Here is an 18013-nt window from a genome sequence, read left to right on the forward strand (position 1 = left end):
TACAATAAAACCAATAATAAATCATTACATATTTAATTTTTTTTAAGCATGGACCAAATGATATGACGTAAGTAAATATCAATAATCATTAAAAATAGAGTCTAAAAAATGAATAAAAATAACCATTAATTATAATTTTTTCATAAAATTACAATTAATGTTGCTAATGACGTTGGCTGTAGGATGGTTTTAATTGTAACGCACGGGTCAAATAAATGAATCGATAAGTCGAAATTTCTTATTCACGTACCGTCCTTCGAATACAGGGCATCAGACCCTCTCATAAATCAAAGCTTAAAGGTTAAGAAGACAAGAGGACCACTGCCGAAAGGCTTAAATACGGGATCTAACGGTTCATAACACTCCAATCATGCTACTTCCTTTCCCCGGATGATTGCCACCTGTGCTTATGCTTTTTGCCACGTGGACTTCAAATGATATGTATCGATCTATTTCTAAAACGATAAAAAGGAACCCACCCTCACAGATTGCTCCCACCATCTCCAATCACAGCCCCATCTCCACCCTTCTTTCCTTCGTTTCACCAAATCAGGAAGTGTAGTGGACGGCGTAAGGAGTGGCTGTTACCATTGCTGTGTGACCGCCAGTAGAGTCACCCTCAGAAGGTTTTCTCAGTCCGTACTCCTTTCTCCCTAATGGGACGCTAACACGTGTCATATTCCCCTAGTTTATACCCGTCCGATTATATCCAGCTGAGAATGCCCCACTTTTTGAAATTCGATCAGGATCACACATTTTCTCTCTCATTACTTTCCCGAGAGACAAAAAGAAAATTGAAAACAAACCAACCTAGAAAATCCTTTCTCTTTCTCTCTCTTCCTCTCTATCTCTATCTCTCTCTTTCTTGTCGTTTCTTCTTGGCCGGAAAGTCTGTTTCGATCCGCCGGAGAATCTGAGATTCCGGCTGGTACTGTCTCCGTCGACTGTTGACTTTTCCCTATTAGGTCTGGGAATTAGGGTTTCGTCGTACGAGGCTGCGTTCACGTTTTTCGAAGCCCGAGATCAGTCTAACCCTAGGGGTTGTGGAGGCTCGATGAGCGTACGATTGGGGTGCAGTTGAGTCAACTGGAGGGATTTCGTCACCGGATGGAGGGAGGTAGCGTCCTAGACTTACTTCTTCTGGTACTGTTCATTTCCTCTTTTTGTTGATAGGGTTTTTGTTTCCTATACATGTATGTGCGGAGAAGGAGGGTGTGATTAGAGCGAAAAATGAAGTCTTTTCTTGTTAATTTGTGTGGAATGGTGTTCCGAGTTCGAAAAAAGTTTTCTTTTTTGGTTTGCACATTTGAATTGGGGTAGATATTGTAATTAAGGCATTGAAGGAGGTTTTTTTTATTGTTATGCTCTAAAATGATAAGAATATATTGAAAAAAATTGTTTTCTTTTTTTTGTTTTTTATAGTGTTTGGAGGGTGGGGTGTATGGGCTTTCCCGATTGGTCCGAATTAGGGTTTTTGGTGCAATATGGTTGCTCTTATAGTTGGAACACACCTGGGGTGCGTCTGATTTTAAGCTTGGCAGTGACAGATTTGCTATGATTCTTGTTTCTCAGCCCTCCCAAACATATTTTTCCTTTGAAAACAAAATTTAATTTTATTGCTAGCGTGTTCAGTTCTCCAATCTCTACTATGATATATGTTTTTTATGCTTGTCTGCTGTTACAGCAGGCAAAGGCCACAAATTGGTATTAACCAGATATCCTTAGTCTGCGAGACTTGAGAAACTTGGTATTAACCAGGAACAATAGAGCTAGTAGTATACTTTATTTGCTGGATAGCACCTGCTGGTTTTTCTTTTTCACGTGCACATTGTATGGTCGATTAGGGTTCTGACCAGCTGTATGGAACACAAATTACCATGTGCTCCTTGTGCGATTGTTCTTGATTTCCGTGACTACAAAATATTTTTTTGTTAAAAAATGTATTTTAAGTGTCATCACTAGAATGTTCGGTTCTGAAGTCCACGTCTTATGCTTATGATATGCATATTTTGTTTTGATTATACTCTTATGATCTGTATTTCTTGTTCCAATTTTATGAGGCAAGTATGAAAATTGGACTGTGCTATCAAATTTCTTTAAAGTTGTAACCTGACCAAATCCAATGCTCAATTCAGCAAATAGAGCTAATTTTTAGTTCTTAATTTACTAAATTGCATCTGCCTATGATTGGTCTCATTACTCTGTCTCATGCTCACATGGCATGGTTGACCTAGCAACCTAACAAGCTGTAATGTGGAATGACCTTTCATCTTCCCAATTTTTCAAGAAAGGAGTGATGTAGGTTCACTCCCACAGCATTAAAACTTTCGGCAGTATGATGAAAATGAAATATTTGATTATCCAGAGTTGTCCATAAATTTAGTAACTGGGATTATGAAAATCAGATTTGAGTTCAAGATAAGTTCACCCAGCAATTTGTGAATCAAAGACTGATCCATACTTCTATATATATGCGTTTGTGCATGGCATGTGTTTGCATATATGTATTTATGTATATGTCGCTGTACTTGCTGCGCCTTCTTTAAGGCGCTTTTAATACATGTCCTCCTTTTGCCTATTTAAAAAAAAAAAAAAAACTTCAAACAGTAATGTTACACTAATCTGAACCGTTCCCACGCACATATTAAATCAGTAATATGCAGCAATAAAGTATCAACATTCTTATTTGGGTTCATTTCAGATTGATCCCACTGTAGTAGGGATTCTTAGCTGATAATTCTTCTGTTTTTGGAACTGTGATTGAATCTCAGTATCTGATGTCAATGGTTTACTTTGAGCTTTCCCATGCATAGTACCATGGACCATGGCAAACATGTACTGTTGAGTACATTTCTTATAATAATTTATAGATGGAAATAAGTTATGACTCATTAATTTTTGAATATATAATTATAGCAATCTCTGAGTAGCGTTGTGTAAGCTGCATGGTTAAACATTCAATTAGAGGGCGTGTCAATTACATTAGTTTGCTTCTTCCTTTTTGAAGAGATAAATTATGATGGTGGTTCAACATTTATGTCGGTAATAATTTTGACATTATGGTTGAAATGGTTTCTGAAAGGCAATTACTGTTGTTTCATGTTAATAATTAAGAAGTGACATGTTAGCATATAAATCAGTGATATGCAGCAATAAAGTATCAACATCTTTCTTTTGCTGTACACTTCCAGAAATTTGAGATTGACTTATGCATATCTTTACAATACTCTCCATCCCTCTTTCCCTCTATGTTTGTCTCTCACACATGCAAGTGTATGGATGTACCCATGCAAATTTCTCCTCATCTAACCTTTGCTTCCTTGTAGGGATACACCCATGGATTATGATGACAATGATTTTCAAAGCCAAAATCTTCGGTTAGCTGGTGAAGGGAGTGCCAAATTTCCTCCTGTTTTAGGGCCATATGCTCTTCCCAAGTTTGATTTTGATGACAGCCTCCAGGGGCATCTAAGGTTTGATAGTTTGGTTGAAACTGAGGTTTTTCTTGGCATTGAAAGTCAAGAAGACAACCAGTGGATTGAGGATTTCTCTCGGGGAAGTAGTGGGATAGAGTTTAGTTCAAGTGCTGCAGAATCTTGCTCTATATCCAGGCGGAACAATGTTTGGTCTGAGGCCACGTCCTCAGAATCTGTTGAAATGCTATTAAAATCTGTTGGGCAGGAAGAAATTGTTCCAGGTCAAACTACTGTCAAGGACTCAGGTGCCTGTGATGAGTTGGGAAGCATAACTAAGCAAATGGAGCATAATCTGAAACCAGATAATAGCAATCTTTCTAACGTGGGTAATGTTATAGATTCAGGACCTACAATACGCCCAGATGAGTTTCTGGGAAGTTTTTCTGTTCTAAACGAAGATGCAGGAAAAGAACTACCTCAGATTGAGGATACGTCACAAACTCGTGAAGGTGACTCATTGGCTTACAGAAGTTCCACTGACTTACCTGTCACTGAGGGAAATATGTTAATTGATAGCAAAGATGATGATGCAAATCAAAGGGAAATTGATACTTTGGTTAATGAATCCCTGAATAACAATACTCAGGACGATTTCTCTGCTTCTGGGATGCAAGTTGATAATATAATCACCTCTATGCATAATGTCGTTACAAGTGCTGAGGAGTTGAACAATCTAAAGGCTCCCCCAGATCATATAAATGATATTAGTCATGGTAGTGGAGATGCCTTATCAAAAGATAATGATGTGGATGGAGAGGAGCACAATGTTTTGAGCAAGGAGGACCAAATGAATGATAAAGTTCTGGAGGGAAATTTAGTTGACAGTGGTGCTGGTAACTTGGAGCACCCTCTCTATTTGGACTCCGAAGAATCTAGGGGAGAAGGAAATGCTGTTGAAACTTGTACTAGTAATGTGGAGGGACCTTCTAGTACGATCGTGAAGAGTGATTCTGAACTGAATGTTGTGGAAGGATGCAGCGAGGGTGTGAAGGAATCTGTTCAGGAGAGCAAATGTGAAGAAGTGGTCTTGTCAAAAGACACAGAAATGGTTGACCAATTTACAGGAAATATGCATGGGGGCTCACCCATTGCTTCAAAAGGTGAGAGTAGTTTTTCAGGGCATGCTGTTGAGGTCAGCAACAGAAATGCAGAAAATTGTGCCATATTAGAGCAGAAGATGGAATCTCATGTGCAGCTGACTTATGGAAAGACCAGCTTTGTGAAGAAAAAGGATGATTTGTTGGAAAGTGGGAACCAATTGAATAGTGAGATTTCAACCAGTCACTTGGACACTTCTCTGTTATCTGAGGAAACCAATAAACTTTCTGAAGGTAATTGTGATGGAAGTGGAAGCCATCACGAGGGAGATATTTCTAGTAAGCTTGTGGTATCTTCTTCAGCTGAATTGTGTGGGGAATCACATACAGCTGAAAATGTAAAATGTGCAAATGTTGCTTTTGGAGTTCATGGAGAAGATCTAAATGCTGGAGACCATGTTCCAATTTCCACTCCATCCGAGTCTACTCAAATACGCATTCAAAATGCAGTCTCCAGGCAGAGTGGTATTCATAACTTTGATTCAGATGTTCCTGTTGTTGAGGAGGGGAATGTGAAGTTGAGTACTGATTTGAGTAATATGGAACATGAGATTGGTGGATCATTGCCTATTGGTGAATGTAGCAAAGAAAATGAGGTGGTAGTTCCTAGATTACAATCTGATGCTGCTTCTAGGAATGAACCAGGTGCACATGAAATCTTTATTTTTGATCCTTAAAATCTAAGGGCTTGTTCGGCAATATTTTCAAAAACAGTTCTTAAAGCACAGTTTTTGAGATCAGTTCTTAGAAACAATTTTCAATTGTTTTGAAGAACAAAATCTTATGTCTTTCTCCATCCAGGTATTGTTGACTTTATGTACAATGCAAAAGTTCCCAAACTCCATATGCCAATTGTTTGTTAGAACACTCTACAAAGGACGTTTGAAAAAACCTAAAATTTGTTCTAAGAAAACAACATATTTTCTGCCTTCAGTAAAAAAATTTGTTAAACATGTTTTTAAAGTTAGAAAGTGTTTTTTTGTTTTAAAAAATAAAAAACTGTGTTCAAGAACAGTTTTCAGACATGCCCTAAAGTTGCTGGATCTTCTAACTGTTCTTCTGTTCCTCTTATTTTTCTTCTGCAGCACCAGATGTAGTCTTGAAAGATACTGACTTGGTATCACATGAAACATTAGATGGTTCTTCCTCGCCTTCTGGTTTAGGTGTTAGCACTGTTGATTCTTTTGTCCATAAAGAGGATGGGAAACCACCTTCACTTATAGTGGGGCTTACTCACTTGGATAGAAAGGAAGAAGTTGCAGATGGAGGTTCTGTGGAAGTAAGTTTATCAGCTGGGATCGAGCATTCTCAAGTGGGAAGTAAGATGGTTTCAGCTTCTGATGAAAAAGATGCATGTTGTGACACTGCTGGAGAGAAGCCATCTGAGGCAATCGATTCATCTTTGCCAATGATGGAGATTTCTAATGCAGTGAGCCAGAATGAACCTCAAGCAATGATCACTGACAAAGACGATCAAGAGTCTAAGAAGTTGGAAGTATGCCCTGTTCTGTGTGATTCAACAGTGAAAGAGGGTGATGGTGCTGAAGCAGTACTTGTTAAAATTTCTGAAGAAGCAACCACAAAAGAGGGCTTTGATGAGGCTTCCTTAAAAGTTACAGGTGAACATTTATTTTTATATTTGTTTTTTCTTGTATCATTTTTTCATCTAGTAGTTAATTTGAAATTATGTTTTTCTGAGATGTGTGGCATCTCTAGTCAATATCTAATACTTACCTCAAATTAAAACCTTATTCCTTACCTATTGAGAACTGCCAGGACATCCTACTTTGCCAAACTACTCCAGCTGTTATGATCCATTCAAGTCATATCCATCCTGCCATTTTTCTCTGGCTCTGCCACAGTAGTAGTCCTTGTTGCCTTGTTCATCTAGATATTCTAAACAGCGTTGCATTTTTACTTTTAAGTCTTTGTTGCACATGGCCAATCTCAGCTTGCTGTATCTATTGTTTTTAATTGGCACTGTGTTACTTATCCCAAATGCATGTGGTTATGTTCGTCTATCTGCCCTTCTGCACTGGCCTATTGTGTTTGTTGTTTGAATTGATGTGATATGGAATTTTCTATGAAGAAATATTAGTTTTTCTTCTCAAATTGTTTTCCTTTGTCCTGATATTGAACCTCTGTATGACTGATGCCTACATTTCTTTGTCAGATGTGGAAATTTCAAGAAAAGGACACATGCTTACACCACCTGTGCCTTTCTCCTCGGAGGGTTCTTGCTCTGATATTGGCCAAAAAGTTCAGGAGGAAAATGGAGCTACTTCAGTGTCTGGAGATAAGTGTCAGCAGACAGCTGTCTCAAGTACTGGAAGTGAGTTGATACATTATGATTTATCCTTCTTATTCATCCTTCTTTAGAACTAAGACTATTAATAGTTTCTGCCTGTCATTTCCTCTGTTCATCTTTGCCTTCATTTTTCTTTACTTTGGTTGGTTGTAAGGGGGTGGGATATGACAGAATTTGGGTTTAACTGTGTTGATCTTAATATATAAACAGAGACTATGATAAATGCAATCTTTCCACATACAACTGTTCATCCATGGATGTTTTTAACCCAATCATCCATTACCAAATACAAAATCTATTTGACCATCAAGTTGAGAACATTGGAAAGCAACTCTGTCATTGATACAAAATGGGAGAAACAAAAAATGTTCAGTGTCCTCTCTCTGTTCATTGAACTTGTTTACCCATGAATTGTAAAGGGACATAGTGATGACATATTTTGAATCCAATTTCTGTACCCGGTTATATGTCCCATCTCCTACCTAATTCCTACTACAACAAATGAGTACATTTAATTAGTGTAATCTATGTTCATTGAATGAAGGAAACACTTGCATAATATGCTAAAGCTTTATCTAAACTTGAAACTGGTCTATAGACTTGAATCCAGTTACATTTGTTATCAACCTGTTCCAATAAACCAGACTGGCTTTGTTACCTGATTAAGCTCACCATTGATGTTCCTAGTTTTTCTTAGAAGCCAAATTGGTGTTGCACAATGATGGAAAACTCAGTTGTGGAGAGCTGTGATTTGGTCAATTTATGGACAATTGCAAATAGAAGAAAGGGCTTTTCATCCCTTTTAATTTTGTTTTTGGGGATGTGGGTATAATTTGACTGAAGTGTTTGACTTAATCATAGGATCTGGAAACCCAATTTTGTGCTATTGTATATCAAATTTTAATCATTTATGACGCTTATTCCACATGATAGAGTTTGCGGCACCTTAATTTGTTAAGTTCATGTTAGTCAAGTTCCAACCAACTTCTGATGACAAATGCACCTTTATGTATGATCTTATTATTGCAAAATAAGTTCTTATTCAAAATTATAACCCATAGCTTCATACAGTTAATTATGAAACGCTTTATTAAATTATTAATCATATTATGATCTAAACATGAAATAGTTATCAAATGGCAGACAATATCTGAATTGCTCAACTCTATCAAATTACTCAATATTTGGTGTATTTCACCATAGCGGTTTCCTGCTGGAGGGAGGTTCTCTCCCATCTCAAAAAGACTCTCTGGTGCCTGTATATATCAAACTTAATTGAGATGATTCCTTATATAGCCTCAGTAGACAGAGTAATGGATCCATGGATCCCAATAACAAACAGTTTGAAACTATCCTCTTGACCTGTCTCCATGCATCCTAGAAAATATCTAACTACCTCCGATATTATTGAATTCTATAGAAGATTCCAGTCAACTGCAATGCAGATCAGTCCATCCCTCTGAATGTATTGTCCATACAAACTCGTCCTGTACTGCATGCGCACAGTGCAGGGTGTGATGTAATAAGTCAAATAATTTATGCAAGGAGCTTCACATTTAGTGCCCTTTGTAGGGGATATTTGCCATTTTGAGCTGTATCTTTTGCTTTGTTGTGTTGATATCTTTTTTACTGTTTTATTTTATGAGATGATTGTCTTTACTGAAACCTGTGATTGGAGCTTTGCTAATTCCATTCACCATCTTGTCGTTACTTAATGAGAAAGGAGACGGGAAACAAAGAAATCATTACTGTGGAAAAAGAATAAAAAGAGAGCAATACTATGCACAACTTTCACATGAAAATAGTGGTACTTGGTTCCAAATAAAGCCATAACATTTAACTGGATTAGAGAAACTTAATCGGCCATGGTGGGATTTAGAAAAAGCAAATTGTAGATTTTTTTTTTCTTTTTTCCAAATAGGATTCAGATAATGTGTGGGGTGTAAATTCCCTTAGGTAATTATAGGACTTTAGCAACTGTTTTATTGACCAAACACATCCTTGGGACTGGGGTAACAATGCTGAATCTCAGCATCAATTGTTCCTTAATTCCATCTTGAATCATTCCAACCAGATTGGGATTCTGATTTTGCAGGTGATGCTTTAAATGGCCATGAAGGTTCCTTCAGTGCCGCGTCAGTGTCAGAACATGATGCTAAGCTTCATGTGACTGAAGGTGGGAAGAACAATGCAGACTCTGATAAGCCTAATTGTGGCTCTCCTACTGTCATTAGTTGCATCGACCTTCCCCAGAGTGAAAAAGAATCCCAGGAGGGAGTAAGGAGTGCTGTAGGTCAGAATGTTCCAGTACCAGAGGTAATTGATGGGGTTCCTCTAAAAGGTTCTTCTATGTCTCAGGATCCTAAAGAAGATGATTCCTCGAAAGATGAGAGAAGCTTCTCCTTTGAGGTGGGTGCATTGGCAGATCTGCCTGAAAGAGAAGCTGGCAAGTGTTGGCAACCATTCTCTACTCAAGCATGCAAAACATCTGTGGTAAATTTCTTTTTTATTTTTTTCGTTATAGTTTTTAAAAGATTGATTCCTTCGTTATTGCCTGAGTATTGTCAGAAAATCATTACAATACTTTTCTGAAGAATTAGATGGATCCCATATCGTTTAATTTTTTGTTTTTAACTATGTCCTGATTCTTTTCTGATGATCTTCATCAAGAATTTTTTGGTCTTTCTTTTTTGAAGATCGTCGAGGGATCTCCTTCAACATCAGTCTTAGGCCAAATGGATCCTAAGATGGCACAGGAAATTTCTCGTGGAAGCTCTCGAGCATCTGGAGGGATCACATCTGGCAGTTCTAAAGGTACTGAACGTAAAACAAAGCGCGCATCTGGCAAGGCAACTGGGAAAGAAACTGCTAAGAAAGGCAGCAATGTGAAAGATACAGCTCATGCAAGACAGCCACCAGAGAGAGTGGACAAATCTGGCAATTTGTCTCCAAGCCCATCAGGGGCTACTCACTATGTGCAATCCAAAGAGGTGCAACACACTGGAAATATGGAGCGCAGCAGTACAAAATCATGTGGTACTCTTACAACACCCACATCTAACCTTCCGGATTTGAATACTTCAGCTTCTCCATCTGCAATATTTCAACAGCCTTTCACAGACTTACAGCAAGTGCAATTGCGTGCTCAGATCTTTGTTTATGGATCATTGATGTAAGTCATTTTTTTGGTTTTCCATGTATATGATATGTAGCATTAGATAACATTTTGGCATAAAGAGAGCAGGGTTTACCAAGAAGAGTTCTGGAGGCTTTGGCTTTAGATACACCACTGCCAGAACACTGGTGTGCATGAAGGGAAGGGAGAGAACTGGCTGTTTTTGTTCAGTCTATGGGGTCCTGTTATCTTACTCCCACCAAGAGAACTTGATAGATTGATGGCTATTATTATGTGTGCCAATTTCGGGCTGTTTCTGTTTTCTTCTTTTTTTTATTGTGTTTTTGGTTGTTGAATAGCATGAAGGGGAAGCTGACCAAAAGTTATAAGATTGTATTTGGGAGGTTGATTGTAATGTTCATCATGATCTCAAGTTACAGATTTGATCATAACAAGGGAATTTTGGAATTTTCCATAGAATATAGAATATATGACTATTATATAAAGAAATATTTAACTGTTTGATTGCCTGTTGCAGCCAAGGAACGGCACCCGATGAAGCGTGCATGGCATCAGCCTTTGGAACACCTGGTTAGTTTTTATTCCTAAATTTTCTTTAACTCTCTTAGGCCCACATGTTGCTGATTCTTGATCTCTTGTGCTCAGATGGTGGAAGGAGCTTGTGGGAAAATGCATGGCATGCTTCTGTAGAAAGGCTTCAAGGACAAAAATCCCATCCCAGCAATCCTGAAACCCCTTTGCAGTCTCGATCAGGTACTTCTTGTTTTAAGGTAAAATTCCCTTTGTGGTTTGCTCAAGTGTCTGACTACATTTTTGGAATTAATATTTGCAGGTGCTAGAACTCCTGATCAAGCATCCATTCAACAAGGTGCTCTTCAAGGTAAAGTTATTCCTTCACCTGTTGGTAGAGCCAGCAGCAAGGGTACCCCTTCGACAATTGTAAATCCCATGATGCCTCTTCCATCACCACTTTGGAGTATTTCTACTCAGGGTGATGTTATGCAGTCCAGTGGTTTGCCAAGAGGTGGACTTATGGACCATCATCCGGCACTTTCTCCATTGCATCCTTATCAGACTCCGCCTGTAAGGAACTTTGTTGGACATAACACTTCTTGGATATCTCAGCCTACTTTTCCAGGTTCCTGGGTTCCCTCTCAAACTTCTGGACTTGATGCCAGTGTTCGTTTTCCTGCCCTGCCTGTAACAGAAACAGTTAAATTAACACCTATTAGAGAGTCAACTGTGCCACATTCTTCCAGTGTGAAGCATGTCTCTTCTGGTCCTATGGGTCATAGTGGAGGTCCTACAAGTGTTTTTGCTGGGACTTCACCTCTTCTTGATGCAAAAAAGGCAACAGCATCCCCTGGCCAACCCACTACTGACCCAAAGCCTAGAAAGAGGAAAAAGACTCCTGCTTCTGAGGGTCCTGGCCAGATCTCTTTGCCATCTCAATCTCAAACAGAACCAATTCCTGTTGTTACGAGTCATTTTTCTACATCTGTTTCCATCACAACTCCTGCAAGCCTGGTTTCTAAAAGTAATACTGGGAAACTTGTTGCTGCTGCATCTCCTACATTCTCATCTGATCAAATGAAACTAGGGAGTCGAGATGCAGAACAGAGGGGTATGTTGACTGAAGAGACTCTTGGTAAAGTCAAGGAGGCTAAGTTACAGGCAGAGGATGCTGCTGCTCTTGCTGCTGCCGCAGTTAGTCATAGTCAAGGGGTATGGAGTGAGTTGGATAAGCAAAAGAATTCTGGATTGATTTCAGATGTTCAAGCAAAAATAGCTTCTGCTGCTGTTGCCATAGCAGCTGCTGCTTCTGTTGCAAAGGCAGCAGCGGCAGCTGCTAGGATTGCGTCAAATGCTGCATTGCAAGCAAAATTGATGGCTGATGAAGCACTGGTTTCAAGTGCAAATATTCATCCTGGTCAAAGTTCTGATGGCGTTAGTATTTTGGGAAAGGCTACTCCTGCTTCCATATTGAAGGGTGATGATGGAACCAACTGTTCCAGTTCTATTCTTGTTGCTGCAAGGGAGGCTGCAAGGAGGAGGGTTGAAGCTGCTTCGGCTGCCTCAAAGCGAGCTGAAAATTTGGATGCCATAGTAAAAGCTGCTGAACTTGCTGCAGAAGCAGTTTCACAGGCTGGGAAAATTGTTGCTATGGGTGATCCTTTGCCTTTAAGTGAGCTAGTTGAAGCTGGTCCAGAGGGTTACTGGAAAGCATCCCAAGTATTGTCTGAGCCTGTTGTCAGATTAAACAACACGAACAGAGTACAGGCTGATAATACTGTTGAAGAAGGTCCTGATAAACATCCCAAAGTGTCTCCATCTGATAAGAAAGAAACACATATGGTAAACCATGGGAAGCCACTTACTCGAAGGGAAATGTCCAGGGAGTTGGTGGAGGACCACACGAGATTGGTAGATGGCATGCCAAGTTCTGTTACTAGCAGTGAAAAGGATTCTAGAGGGCAAAAGGGACGTAAGGTTTCTGACTTGGCCAAAACCATTGGTGTTGTTCCTGAATCTGAGGTTGGATCAAGATCTAATTCCATTGCTGTCCAGAATGAATATGAAAGGACAACAGAAAATTTGAAAGAGAACAGCATCAAGGAGGGCTCCCTTGTAGAGGTTTGTAACCGGAAAGTGATTAAGATTTTTTTACTTGTGCATTGTAATAATTTTGATTGCGGAGTATCATAAGTTCTTTCACTTGACATTGTAGTTTACAAGTCATAGTCTTGATTCACTTTGTCATCTCTGAAAATTTTAAATGCATGTTGTTTACCTTTTTTGTTGTTGTGTGTATGGTTTGATGTTGGTTCTACGCAGTTTTATCTTCTCTCTTTTTTATTAAAATAGTGATTTCATGTATTAGGTTTTCAAAGATGGAGATGGTTCTAAGGCAGCCTGGTTCTCGGCAAATGTATTGAGTTTGAAGGATCAAAAAGCTTATGTGTGTTATGTGGAACTTCCATCAGATGAAGGTAAGCTATTGCATTCAATGCACTTTGGGAATCAAATGAATGTGGATTTATATATGCCTGTGAATGCACAAAATTTGGACTATTTTTGATAGGCAAGAGTTAGAGAATTTTTTGCACAAGCAAAATTATAAAGCTGAAAAGTTTCTGTTAGTACTTATGACAATGAGTGGCATGTATTAGGGCCCTATCTTTGTGGGAAAGTTTATCCTGGAATCAGGAAACTCACAAGTCATGTTGTCCTTTTAGATGTTTGTTTCTGGATCTTTGTAGTTATCCATTTAACTGACATGTAACAGTGTGGTTCATTTAGGTCATCCATGTCTAGATCAATTAACTTTGAGGTGCCCATACGAATGGTTTCTAGGTTGGGAGCAATTCAAAGGAGAGCATGTGTATTAGTGCTTCCCTCAACAGCGTTGTGTATGGGCAAATCATGCATATGCCTTGTGTATATGCGACGCCTGTGCTTTTGATCTTCATTGAATGTATTGCTAAGACAATTATCTTCACTGCTTATGACAGTTTTGGTTTCCTGAGTTCTCCTTCTAGAACATTATCTTCCCCCCCAAAAAAAAAAATCCAAATCACTGTTTCATTCATTTGTATCTGTTTGTTGCATTTGATTATTCATTATCGAATTGGCTTGTATGTCTATTTCGTATCTCTGCAGGATCAGGGCAGCTAAAGGAATGGGTAGCACTTGAAAGTGAAGGAGATAAGCCACCCAGAATACGCTTTGCCCATCCTATGACTGCTATACAATTTGAAGGAACAAGGAAGAGACGTAGAGCAGCCATTGGAGACTATGCTTGGTCTGTTGGGGATAGAGTTGATGTATGGGTACAAAATTGGTATGTCAATATGATACTAAATATTATGTTTGTGTGATGGGATAACAATCATAAGCCAGAAATGTCAAGGAATGAAAATCATGATAAATTGTGCTAAATAAATAATAAATAAAACATAATAAAAACAAATAAAAGATGATAAAAAAAAAGAAGCTCCCGCTTATTGGGTTTAATTAGGTCCTTCTGCCTGTAGTCCCTGTGTTAATTTTGAAATACAAACTGTCACCAATTGCAATACGAATCCACCTATCCTCTTAAGCAACATTGTAACTAGAAAACTGAATCAATTGTTATAACCCTATGATTGATTCCTCCATTCTTTGAATTGAAAAACATGAGTTTAAAGAATTTAGTAGTTATTCCCTCTAAATTATGATGATTGATCCTGTATTATGTCTTCAAAAGTAGGATTGTAAATAGTACTCTCTTTGATCGAATAAAAATAATAATGATGTACTATTAGTAGAATCAAATGGAATGAGCAAAACATCTATCAAGTGGTTGACCAACAATGCAGGGGATATAAGCTATTCTGCCACTATTTAAAGGTGGTTATTTTGTCCTATCAAAAAAAAAGGTGGTTATTTTGGTATATTAATGTGAGAGAAGAAAACAATAATTTTAAAAATTAAAAAAAAAAAAAAAAGAAGGAAGTATTAATAGAATTTTACCTTTTTGTGGAGCAAAACATATGCAGGGAATTGCTAAATTAAAAGTTTAGTTTAGTTGTCTCGCCAATATCTAGTTATATAGAAAACAGTGACAGTGGATGTCCATGCTGCTTTTTAAAAACAAGTACAAATGTAAAAAAGAACCATATTCACAGCATTAAATGGTAAATGCAAAGAAAAACAAGAAATCCTTTTAAGATTTTGATTTCATTTCATGGTGTTTAGGATCCATGAAACCTTTATGGTTGATTTTTTTTCTTAATTCTTATTTTTTACTTCATTATCTCTTTGCTATCTTTAGTTCTTATGCATTTTGCTGCATACTCTTTACAGCATGCTTCAAAAAGTTGGTAAAATCTAAGTTTGGTCATATTATTTTTATTTACCCATCAAAAAAGAAAAAATCTAAGTTGGGTCATGAACTTCTATTTTATCATTTATTGATTTAATACTTGATAAAGATAGAACTTTTGAGGATTTTTAGGTCCATGTTTACATGAGATATATCTACTTGGTATTATGTCACATATATATTACTTACAAAGAATTCCTGGGGCCTAGTTTTGTTATGAAAACCTTATTGCCCAAATCTGAGATGAGGCGCAAGGCTTGCTATAATTCCTTATTTTTCTTTTTCTCTCTCTTCTCTTTTCCCTTGGTTATGAAAACTTTATTGCTTACATCTAAGGTGAGGCATGGGGCCTAACACAGTTCTTTTTCTTTCTTTTTCCCCCTCTTTTCCCCTTATTCTCTGATAGGGACTCCTTGGCCTTGTCCATTGTTCTTATTTTTTTCCTTATCTATGGTATTTCCATGTGCAATAAAGTGAGTCTTCTTATATATTAAGCACCTAAATAGAAGTTTACTTCAATGGATATGTTTTACACCAATCATAATCATTGTTTGAAATGGTCTGGTATCATCTACTGTGTCAACTTTTAGTTGTATATCTTCTTCTTTGTATGTTATCTCATTTCTGTTAGCACTATTTGTCAGCTGGTGTGAAGGAGTTGTCACGGAAAAGAGTCGGAAAGATGAAACTATGTTAACTGTCCGTATTTCAGGTATGAGCAATTCTTCAACTTCTGTTTCATGAACATTTACACACTTGTTACTTGGTTTTAAAAAATGAATTTTTCTCTGATTCTTTTGCAGCTCAGGGAGAAACATCAGTTGTTAGAGCTTGGCATCTTCGGCCATCTCTCATCTGGAAGGATGGGGAATGGATTGAATGGTCAAGTTCAAGAGAAAATGACCACGCTTTCCATGAGGTGTTATATCTAGATGTGCTTATGCTTGAATTCCTTTTGATGCTAGATTGAAACTTCTTAGTTGTTTATTAACTTCAATATCTGGTGCCCAGGGTGATACACCACAGGAAAAGCGATTGAAGTTGGGCAGTCCAGCAGTAGAGGCCAAAGGAAAGGATAAGATGTCAAAGAATATTGATGCAGTGGACAATGAGAAACCTGAAGAGCCAGGATTACTGGCTTTGTCAGGCAATGAAAAAATATTTAATGTTGGTAAGAACACCAGAGATGAGAATAAGCCTGATGCACCCAGAATGATTCGGACTGGTTTGCAGAAGGAAGGGTCAAGAGTGATATTTGGCGTTCCTAAGCCTGGAAAGAAAAGGAAATTTATGGAAGTCAGCAAACATTATGTTGCAGACAGAAGCAATAAAATTAGTGAAGCAAATGATTCTGTTAAATTTGCAAAGTACTTGATACCTCAAGGATCAGGACCCCGTGGATGGAAAAATACTTCTAAAATTGATTCCAAGGAGAAGAGGGCGGTTGAATCCAAGCCCAAGGTTATTAGGTCCGGAAAGCCACAGAATGTTTCAAGTAGAACGGTTGCTCGAAAAGACAATCTTTTGGCCTCTGGAACATCTGCTTCAAATGACACCAATGTGACAGATAATCTTCCAAATATTAAGGATTCTGTTAGCCATGATGAGAATGCATCAGGGAAGCAGAATGTGATCGAATTTGAATCCTTTTCTAACACTGAGGGGCAAGCAGAGGGTCCAATCTTGTTTTCTTCTCTACCTCTTCCATCCGATGCTCCATCATCTAAGAAAATGCCCGTATCAAATGTCAAATCTCAACGGGTGAGTAAGGGGAAACTTGCACCCTCTGGTGGAAAGCTGGCTAAAATTGAAGAGGAGAAAGTTTATAATGGTAATCCTGGAAAATCAGTTCCTGAAGCTGTTGAGCCCCGTAGGTCTAATCGCAGAATTCAGCCAACTTCAAGGGTAAGATTTAGACCTTTTAACTTTTTATTTCCTTCTAGTAAATGTTTATATGACACGGCGTACGGTATTTTTGCTGCCTCTTGTTGCATCAAGTGCTCATGACTGGACATGATTATTATTTAATAGAAACAATCATGATGTAAGCATTAGCCTAATGTCTATCACAAAAATAGGCCATGTTTAAAAAAACATGTTTTCATAATGAAATGTATCGATCTTCATTTGTAACTATTATTGCATGGATATAAGATCAATCATAGGCTTATCCTTATATTTTCTTTTATGCAAAGTTATTTTGAGATTTTGATACTGATATCTTCTGTCTTCTCTAGTTAACTTTCGGTATAGCATACTAACTGATCTTTTTTATTGACAGCTATTGGAAGGACTGCAAAGCTCATTGATCATCTCAAAGATTCCTTCTGTTTCACATGACAAAGGACACAAAAGCCAGAACCGGAGTGCTTCTAGAGGTAAGATCTTAAAATTCAGTTTTTTCAATTGGGTCTTGTCCAAGTGCACAGAAATGCTTAATTGGTGCTCGGCCATGTAGTATTCATGCATGGACACATCTCCGAAGCACATGTACCTACTTGGTTGTAACAGGGAATGACCCTGAAATTGACTACTGCTTTGTTTAACAGGAAATAACCATGGTTGAGGGGAGCTTCACAGTGAGGGAATCCAATCTGAAGAACTCAAATGGGAACTTGTTGACAAATACACCCACCATAGTTTTCCTGTATATTTAAAATAGAGGAGCAAACAAACTAGGAATGGAAATTCTCACTTCCTTGGGCTTAAGTTGTAAAATCTAGTTAGCAGATGTTCATATTGATTTTTAGTTAAAACAATTATGATTTGATCTGCCTTAGGTTCCATCCTACTAGGTTGTATATGGAAACATTCCATGTAGGCTTCAGATCTGTAGGCTAGCTTTTCAGATTATCCATCATAACATTTGCTGCTTTGTTTTCCCATATTCTTGCAAACCCACACCCCCCTCCCCCGCTCTACCTCCGCGCTCAGTTTTTAATTTTGCCAAAGTTCATGGCAAGGCCTAATATTTAATCTGCATGATTTATTGAAGCCCATGGCAGGTCACATTGTTATTCCTATGTGGATACAGAGACTGAAGGTGGCATATTTTACACATGAGGCCAAAAGAAAAATTAAAGACTGTCGTTTTAACTGTTATAGGTTCGGGTGAATAAAATTGCAATTGTG

General features: G+C 38.0%; 1 protein-coding gene across 2 annotated transcripts; it reads left to right on the forward strand.

Annotated features, from left to right (window-relative positions):
• The first annotated feature begins 807 nt into the window (after positions 1–807).
• Positions 808–17766, forward strand: LOC117931736. 2 transcript variants are annotated; one of them, XM_034852790.1, is made up of 16 exons: positions 808–1143; positions 3327–5218; positions 5659–6192; positions 6747–6905; positions 8977–9374; positions 9578–10053; positions 10535–10587; positions 10663–10770; positions 10850–12651; positions 12899–13007; positions 13678–13858; positions 15526–15593; positions 15685–15800; positions 15893–16786; positions 17163–17259; positions 17431–17766. In XM_034852790.1, the coding sequence occupies exons 2-16, from the start codon at positions 3337–3339 to the stop codon at positions 17445–17447; spliced, it is 6894 nt and encodes a 2297-aa protein (XP_034708681.1). In that variant the 5' UTR covers positions 808–1143; positions 3327–3336; the 3' UTR covers positions 17448–17766. The 2 variants fall into 2 exon arrangements, with proteins under 2 accessions (XP_034708681.1, XP_034708673.1); XM_034852782.1 differs by having other exon boundaries at positions 808–1117.
• The last annotated feature ends 247 nt before the right edge of the window (positions 17767–18013 follow it).

Source organism: Vitis riparia, chromosome 2, assembly GCF_004353265.1.
Source record: "Vitis riparia cultivar Riparia Gloire de Montpellier isolate 1030 chromosome 2, EGFV_Vit.rip_1.0, whole genome shotgun sequence".
In the NCBI taxonomy this organism is placed as follows: domain Eukaryota; kingdom Viridiplantae; phylum Streptophyta; class Magnoliopsida; order Vitales; family Vitaceae; genus Vitis; species Vitis riparia.

Coding starts and splice junctions, on each gene's coding strand:
- LOC117931736 (XM_034852790.1), top strand. CDS start 3,337: ATGGATTATGATGACAATGATTTTCAAAGCCAAAATCTTCGGTTAGCT. Junction 9,375..9,577: donor AAGCATGCAAAACATCTGTG/GTAAATTTCTTT, acceptor TCTTTTTTGAAG/ATCGTCGAGGGATCTCCTTC. Junction 15,801..15,892: donor ATGACCACGCTTTCCATGAG/GTGTTATATCTA, acceptor TCTGGTGCCCAG/GGTGATACACCACAGGAAAA.